Source organism: Brachionichthys hirsutus, chromosome 5 (assembly GCF_040956055.1).
Source record: "Brachionichthys hirsutus isolate HB-005 chromosome 5, CSIRO-AGI_Bhir_v1, whole genome shotgun sequence".
Taxonomy (NCBI): domain Eukaryota; kingdom Metazoa; phylum Chordata; class Actinopteri; order Lophiiformes; family Brachionichthyidae; genus Brachionichthys; species Brachionichthys hirsutus.
Genome location: NC_090901.1, coordinates 15,304,279 through 15,313,480, shown reverse-complemented (window position 1 = coordinate 15,313,480; position 9,202 = coordinate 15,304,279). Strand labels below are relative to the sequence as shown.

At 41.0% G+C, this 9,202-nt stretch overlaps 1 protein-coding gene across 1 annotated transcript; it reads right to left on the bottom strand.

Annotated features, from left to right (window-relative positions):
- Positions 1 to 1,275: 1,275 nt before the first annotated feature.
- dnaaf4 (dynein axonemal assembly factor 4) lies at positions 1,276 to 9,104 on the bottom strand. The gene is made up of 9 exons (XM_068739685.1): positions 8,982 to 9,104; positions 8,494 to 8,641; positions 4,402 to 4,535; positions 3,346 to 3,532; positions 3,154 to 3,281; positions 2,209 to 2,303; positions 1,965 to 2,118; positions 1,543 to 1,648; positions 1,276 to 1,470 (listed from the first exon to the last, which is right to left on the bottom strand). Exons 1-9 carry the CDS (start codon positions 9,102 to 9,104, stop codon positions 1,364 to 1,366), a joined length of 1,182 nt encoding a protein of 393 aa, XP_068595786.1. The 3' UTR covers positions 1,276 to 1,363.
- Positions 9,105 to 9,202: the final 98 nt, after the last annotated feature.

Sequence of the window (9,202 nt, the reverse complement as noted above, 5' to 3'; positions counted from 1 at the left end):
GATGTGGAATCTGAACCATTTCAATTCTTTGAGAAGCTTTTGGTACATTTGATTAGGAGATTAGAAAAAAACACAAAAAACCCAGAAACTGGTCAGAAGAGAAATCAGCAAAGCGGCTTTAGCGTTTGGATTGTGTCCCCTGACACCGGGCAGGGTGTGTGGTCGGGGTCCTCAAGTGCTACTTCAGTCACACTCACATGTGGGGCAGGCTTGGAGCGCTGATCTGCTTCGAGCAGTTCTGTGGGCCCATGTTTTAAATGGGCTGTACTTTGTTATGCAGACGACCAACATGCTTTGAGTTATGAGTCCGTTATGTCACCTCAGAAGAATCCCAGAAAGCCGGGGGAGCGTGTTTGAACCTGAAGCTAATCCCTCGGCGACTCGCGCCAGCCTTCCCATGACCCGTTAGCTGTGGGTCCCGACCCGTTAGCTGTGGGTCCTGACCCGTTAGCTGTGGGTCCCGAGCCGTTAGCTGTGGGTCCCGAGCCGTTAGCTGTGGGTCCTGACCCGTTAGCTGTGGGTCCCGAGCCGTTAGCTGTGGGTCCCGAGCCGTTAGCTGTGAGTCCTGACCCGTTAGCTGTGGGTCCCGACCCGTTAGCTGTGGGTCCTGACCTGTTAGCTGTAGGTACCGACCCGTTAGCTGTGGGTCCTGACCCGTTAGCTGTGGGTCCTGACCCGTTAGCTGTAGGTCCCGACCCGTTAGCTGTGGGTCCTGACCCGTTAGCTGTGGGTCCTGACCCGTTAGCTGTAGGTCCCGACCCGTTAGCTCTGGGTCCCTACCCGTTAGCTGTGCGTCCTGACCCGTTAGCTGTGGGTCCTGACCCGTTAGCTGTAGGTCCCGACCCGTTAGCTCTGGGTCCCTACCCGTTAGCTGTGGGTCCTGACCCGTTAGCTGTGGGTCCTGACCCGTTAGCTGTAGGTCCCGACCCGTTAGCTGTGGGTCCTGACCCGTTAGCTGTGGGTCCTGACCCGTTAGCTCTGGGTCCAGAGCCGTAGTTGGGTCTGGCTGTGGGTCCCGAGCAGTGTTGGGCAAATTACTCAAGATCAGTAATATATTACTTGTTACTAGTTACTTGCTGGAAAAAGTAATTACTTTACTTATTACTCCCTGCCAAAAGTAACTGGTTACTTATTACTTTAAGTTACTTTTTTTCTTCTCCCCTAAAGTCTCACTTTGCGGTCGTCTCTGCAGCAAGCTGTAACCGTGTGGCGTTCAGGACTGAGACACGCAGCAGCCTTTGGTTCTTTGCATTTATTCATTCATTCATAGGGGTCACAGGTACACCCTGGACGAGTCACCAGCGCATCTCCTATGTGAAGCCAGCAAGACTCCAATAACACGCAGCTGAGCCTCGCTGCATGTTCAGCTCAGCTGCGCTGCTGGAATCCGGTCCCTGATCCTTTGTGCGTCCGCTTGCAGCACTTCATTGTGGGGGTCGATCTCCAGCGCTGCCTGGTAGTCCTGTAGCCCTGAAAACATTCCACAGGTACATCAGCAGGCCTGACCAGACCAGCTAGCGGGCTACTAGCCGCGGTCCAAACCTTCTGCGTAGAGCTGCAGCTCACAGAAAGCCGACCCCCGGCGGACGTGGGCTCTGGTTCTGGCAGCTGCATTCGCTGCGACCGGTGGCGTCAGCAGATCAAGCGCCTGCAAAGAACCGCACTGACGATCAATCTAGAAGCTACATAGCGTCGAGCTCCTTTCCATCAAAGAAACAAGAACATCTATTCTCAGATTCTACGTCGCCTCTGACACCGGTTCCAGAAACGATGAGACCGGGATCACTGCCTCATCCTTGTTAAATCAATTCCATGGAAAACAGCACGGGAATCTGCCTCATCGGTGAGTTCTGTGACCTTTGACCTTTGCACAGCGACTGCAGTGTTAGACTTTGAATTTGGACGCCGTGCAGCGGTTAGCTGAGCGTGCAACAAGTCGCCGAGTGCAGGCAGCCATTCCGGACCTGAGAGGCGTCCTGAACGGCCTTGTGAAGGTTCCGGCGCTTCAGGTGGCACGCGGCCCGGTTTGAGTACAACGCCGGGATCCTGCCGTTGAGCCCGATGGCCAGATCGTAGGCGTTCGCTGCTCCCAGGAAGTCGCCGGCCACGAAACATTTACTGAAGGAAACAGGGAAAGAAGAGTTTCAGAAAAAATAAATCCAAACAAACAAGTTCCATTCGTTCAAGCAGGGATCAAAGTTCACGGACTCTCCTTTGTCCTTCAGCCAATCAGCGTCGTGCTCCTCCAGCTCATCGGCGTCGGTGCTGCCGGCACGTCTGGCTTCAGCTTGCTTCCTGCTCCACTAGTTGGACCAAACATGCGACAGAGAAGATCCTGGTTTCAGGAAGAGGATTATCTGGGAATCTGGGAACGCTCTAGTTCATCGCTGCTTCCTGGTTTGCAGGATGAAAAATGAACTACATCCGTCGGAAGAATATTCCAGGATGTAAAACAATGAACATCGGGGGGGGGGGGGGGGGGGGGTCCATGACTCTCACCTCCTCCTCCTCCTCAGCTCTCTCCTCCTCCTCCTCCACGACTCTCACCTCCTCCTCCTCCGTGACTCTCACCTCCTCCTCCTCCTCCACGACTCTCACCTCCTCCTCCTCCAGGACTCTCACCTCCTCCTCCATGACTCTCACCTCCTCCTCCTCCTCCACGACTCTCACCTCCTCCTCCTCCTCCACGACTCTCACCTCCTCCTCCTCCATGACTCTCACCTCCTCCTCCTCCTCCACAACTCTCACCTCCTCCTCCTCCACGACTCTCACCTCCTCCTCCTCCTCCACGACTCTCACCTCCTCCTCCTCCATGACTCTCACCTCCTCCTCCTCCTCAGCTCTCTCCTCCTCCTCCTCCATGACTCTCACCTCCTCCTCCTCCTCCACGACTCTCACCTCCTCCTCCTCCTCCACGACTCTCACCTCCTCCTCCTCCATGACTCTCACCTCCTCCTCCTCCTCAGCTCTCTCCTCCTCCTCCTCCATGACTCTCACCTCCTCCTCCTCCTCCACGACTCTCACCTCCTCCTCCTCCTCCACGACTCTCACCTCCTCGTCCTCCACGACTCTCACCTCCTCCTCCTCCATGACTCTCACCTCCTCCTCCTCCTCCACAACTCTCACCTCCTCCTCCTCCTCCATGACTCTCACCTCCTCCTCCTCCACAGCTCTTGACTCCCTGAGGGGTGTTGGGAAAACCCGTGGGGTGAATTTCACTTGAATATTTCCGAAGTGCCTCTGAGCAGGCAGCTTCTCTGCATCGCTGTTGCCTGCGTGACCTGAATGTGGGAACGCATTGATTAGCATAAGTGAACTGTGATTATTGAGCAGCTAACCGATCACGCCGCTCCACCCTGCCTGCAGCTGAACGCCCGCTGTTGCTCAGATCGTCTCTCTGACTTTGGACTTCTTCTTCTTCTGCTGCTCCTTTCCCCAGACGTCCCCGCCGCCATGCTTCCAGCTCGACTGTCGTTTTCTCTCGCTCAGTCTCCTTCACTTTCTGGATGGCGTCTCTTCCCTCCTGCTCCAGCTGGGATCAAGGAAAATATTCCATGTCTGTCTGGATTCCGAAGTAGTCTTCCAATAGAAATACAGTAGTCCCTCATTTTCCGCGGGGGTTACGTTCCAAAAATAACCCGCAATAAGTGAAATCCGCAATGTAGTGATCTTTATTTTATTTTTTTATTATACATGTACATAAATGTTTTAAGGCTGTAAAACCCCTCACCACACACTTTATACACGTTTAACAGTCAGGCATTAATCTAAATAGATTGTTTCAGTATTATAGAATGAAACCAAAGATCAAAACCTTTTCAGAACTAAACATTTGTTTGAGAAATATAAATATATAGTACGTACAGTAAACGTTTTCCTGTTAATAATGTTAAGGCGTGCAGGTCGAGGAAAGAGCCGCTTGGAGTGCAGAAGAACAAATATTCTACTCGTGCTGTCTTTAGCCTCTCATGCTGCTTTATTGGATAGCTTAGCACAGCGGAACGGCAGCGGCTACATGTATCAACAGGAAGAAACAAAACCCAAAAGGGACGTGACGTTTATGCTCCTACAAAATAAAAGCCTCTTTTTACACAGAGAATCAGAGCGCTATTAAACAAACGCTTAACAAATAAACATGATAGCTTTTAGAAATAACGAATTTAATTTTAATGATCAACCTACGAGGTTGAACACATGAGAAATGATTAGTAGTGACTCGCGCGTATTTCACAGTTCCTCTGACCGCGCCTTCGTCCTTGCGCCGCTTCAAAGCGCGTTCAAGTGCAAAAAATAAAATCTGAAAAATTGCATTAAAACTCTGCGAAGCAGCGAAGTCGAGGAAGATGATCCGCATTATATCGAGGGACTACTGTATTGAATACTTCTGTCACTGAACGTTACCTTCATCATGGTCTCCAGTGCATATTTTCGCTCTGCACGCTCCTTTGATGTCTTGGATGTGGATTGTGAAGAAAGCTTTTCCCGGTATTTCACCAGAGCACTTTCCCTGACTTCCCGCTGTTTTTCTTTATCGTCTGAAAAACATTGGTTTATAATTATTGTATGTAAAACTATTAGAATCTACATTATTCAAGGCAAAGGGATAGCAAGCAGCTACAGCTCATGACATTATACACGCATTCTCATCTTCTATTCTTCTATTCTTCTATCAAAAAGGAAAGCACTCAGAGAGCACAGACCTCCCCCAAGCAGCTCATCCCCCTCCTACCTGGATCTACACCGTCCACACGGTGATCTGGATCAGCACCAGAAGGGTCTAGATTGCTCTTGGTATCTTTTTACACCAACATGAATCAGAGTTGATTCTTGAATCCATAAATGGGTTTAATGTTTAAATGTAATATTGTTTTCTTAACGTCATTCTGGATCCAATCTGGATGAAACTCGGTGGTGAGATAAAGACCCCCCCCCTCCCCCCCCTACATAACTCTGTGTCAAATACCATAAATATCAGCCAGTATTAATCATGTAGTAATCATGTTTATTACCTCCTCAGCTGAGCTAATAAACATGATTACTACTACTACTACTATAAGGCAATAAACATTACTACTACTACTATTAATAAACATGATTACTACTACTACTACTATAAGGCAATAAACATTACTACTACTACTACTATTAATAAACATGATTACTACTACTACTATTATAAGGCAATAAACATTACTACTACTACTACTATTAATAAACATGATTACTACTACTACTATTATAAGGCAATAAACATTACTACTACTACTACTATTAATAAACATGATTACTACTACTACTACTATAAGGAAATAAACATTACTACTACTACTACTATTAATAAACATGATTACTACTACTACTACTATAAGGCAATAAACATTACTACTACTACTATTAATAAACATGATTACTACTACTACTACTATAAGGCAATAAACATTACTACTACTACTACTATTAATAAACATGATTACTACTACTACTACTATTATAAGGCAATAAACATTACTACTACTACTACTATTAATAAACATGATTACTACTACTACTACTATAAGGCAATAAACATTACTACTACTACTACTATTAATAAACACGATTACTACTACTACTATTATAAGGCAATAAACATTACTACTACTACTACTACTATAAGGCAATAAACATTACTACTACTACTACTATTAATAAACATGATTACTACTACTACTATTATAAGGCAATAAACATTACTACTACTACTACTATAAGGCAATAAACATTACTACTACTACTACTGTTAATAAACATGATTACTACTACTACTATTATAAGGCAATAAACATTACTACTACTACTACTATTAATAAACATGATTACTACTACTACTACTACTATAAGGCAATAAACATTACTACTACTACTACTATTAATAAACATGATTACTACTACTACTACTATAAGGCAATAAACATTACTACTACTATTAATAAACATGATTACTACTACTACTATTATAAGGCAATAAACATTACTACTACTACTACTATAAGGCAATAAACATTACTACTACTACTACTATTAATAAACATGATTACTACTACTACTATTATAAGGCAATAAACATTACTACTACTACTACTATTAATAAACATGATTACTACTACTACTACTACTACTATAAGGCAATAAACATTACTACTACTACTACTATTAATAAACACGATTACTACTACTACTATTATAAGGCAATAAACATTACTACTACTACTACTATTAATAAACATGATTACTACTACTACTACTATAAGGCAATAAACATTACTACTACTACTACTATTAATAAACACGATTACTACTACTACTATTATAAGGCAATAAACATTACTACTACTACTACTATTAATAAACATGATTACTACTACTACTATTATAAGGCAATAAACATTAGTACTACTACTACTATTAATAAACACGATTACTACTACTACTATTATAAGGCAATAAACATTACTACTACTACTACTATTAATAAACATGATTACTACTACTACTATTATAAGGCAATAAACATTACTACTACTACTACTATAAGGCAATAAACATTACTACTACTACTACTGTTAATAAACATGATTACTACTACTACTATTATAAGGCAATAAACATTACTACTACTACTACTATTAATAAACATGATTACTACTACTACTACTACTATAAGGCAATAAACATTACTACTACTACTACTATTAATAAACATGATTACTACTACTACTACTATAAGGCAATAAACATTACTACTACTATTAATAAACATGATTACTACTACTACTATTATAAGGCAATAAACATTACTACTACTACTACTATAAGGCAATAAACATTACTACTACTACTACTATTAATAAACATGATTACTACTACTACTATTATAAGGCAATAAACATTACTACTACTACTACTATTAATAAACATGATTACTACTACTACTACTACTACTATAAGGCAATAAACATTACTACTACTACTACTATTAATAAACACGATTACTACTACTACTATTATAAGGCAATAAACATTACTACTACTACTACTATTAATAAACATGATTACTACTACTACTACTATAAGGCAATAAACATTACTACTACTACTACTATTAATAAACACGATTACTACTACTACTATTATAAGGCAATAAACATTACTACTACTACTACTATTAATAAACATGATTACTACTACTACTATTATAAGGCAATAAACATTAGTACTACTACTACTATTAATAAACACGATTACTACTACTACTATTATAAGGCAATAAACATTACTACTACTACTACTATTAATAAACATGATTACTACTACTACTACTATAAGGCAATAAACATTACTACTACTACTACTACTATTAATAAACATGATTACTACTACTACTATTATAAGGCAATAAACATTACTACTACTACTACTATTAATAAACATGATTACTACTACTACTATTATAAGGCAATAAACATTACTACTACTACTACTATTAATAAACATGATTACTACTACTACTACTATAAGGCAATAAACATTACTACTACTACTACTATTAATAAACATGATTACTACTACTACTACTATAAGGCAATAAACATTACTACTACTACTACTATTAATAAACATGATTACTACTACTACTACTATAAGGCAATAAACATTACTACTACTACTACTATTAATAAACATGATTACTACTACTACTACTATAAGGCAATAAACATTACTACTACTACTACTATTAATAAACACGATTACTACTACTACTATTATAAGGCAATAAACATTACTACTACTACTACTATAAGGCAATAAACATTACTACTACTACTACTATTAATAAACACGATTACTACTACTACTATTATAAGGCAATAAACATTACTACTACTACTACTATTAATAAACATGATTACTACTACTACTACTATAAGGCAATAAACATTACTACTACTACTACTATTAATAAACATGATTACTACTACTACTACTATAAGGCAATAAACATTACTACTACTACTACTATTAATAAACATGATTACTACTACTACTACTATAAGGCAATAAACATTACTACTACTACTACTATTAATAAACATGATTACTACTACTACTATTATAAGGCAATAAACATTACTACTACTACTATTAATAAACATGATTACTACTACTACTACTATAAGGCAATAAACATTACTACTACTACTACTATTAATAAACATGATTCCGATTCTGAAATGCAGATTCTGAAAATAAAATCAGGGCGTTGAAATATCTAAGAAAGAAAACCGTTTATTTGCCATTGTGTAGATAATTACTCATTAATGATCATTTAAGTAGAAAAACAACACCTATGAAGCCAGAACTACAGTACTTTCATAAATTGTTACAGATATTTCATGTGTTAAATCAATAACGTTATTGATTGCTTATAGGATCCCTGATTCAGTGTGTTCTTACATGTAGTTATCATCAGGCTCTCCCACATCTGGCTGCTCCTTTTTGGAAACTTGAATAGGGCAACTCCATTTTCAAACTTTGCAGTTCCTCTGACGTCATCAACAGGTTGGAACAGGAAGGCTTCGAACAGGTAGGGCGGGAAATGCACCTGTACGGAAAAGTAAGAGGAGAAATCAGATGTGATCAGATCTCCATCGCTACATGTGCTTTTTAATTGGACCATTGTGTCTGCAAATAAAGATTTGATTGATTGATTGATTGATTGATAATAAGAGCACAGTAATCAATTATGTGGTGACGTCATTGCTCCTTCGCATTTCCGGGTTTTCCAGGCGGAAGTCCCGCCCCGCTCCGCCGCTGTTTTTTAAACTCGTTTACGGAAACTCTCAGTCAAAAACAAACTCACGACTGTTCATCTGTGGAATGGCATCCAGACATTTGTCGTGAGAGAGACAACACGCAGCCCGTCGACATTAAGCTCGCTTTACCTTGAAGTACTCGTCTGTGGACAAAATGTCCACTCGATCGAACCGGACTCCTTTTAAATGGATATTTATGTAAACCGCCGCCTCCGTCTGTTTCCAGCTGTAGTCCGTCACCGTCAAAGGCATCTCCGCAGCTCAAGGGCACAAAGTCACGCAGAATGCACCCAACAACTCCTCAGCGTCTGCTTTTACCGAAATGCACCGCGTCTGGTCGCCATAGAGAC

Bases quoted from the DNA above. Each gene is read 5' to 3' on its own strand.
- dnaaf4 (XM_068739685.1), bottom strand. From the start codon at position 9,104: ATGCCTTTGACGGTGACGGACTACAGCTGGAAACAGACGGAGGCGGCG. The intron at 4,536-8,493 runs GTAAGAACACAC...AATGTTTTTCAG, and splicing joins GAGCCTGATGATAACTACAT to ACGATAAAGAAAAACAGCGG. The intron at 1,471-1,542 runs GTTTGGACCGCG...GAATGTTTTCAG, and splicing joins GCTGCAGCTCTACGCAGAAG to GGCTACAGGACTACCAGGCA.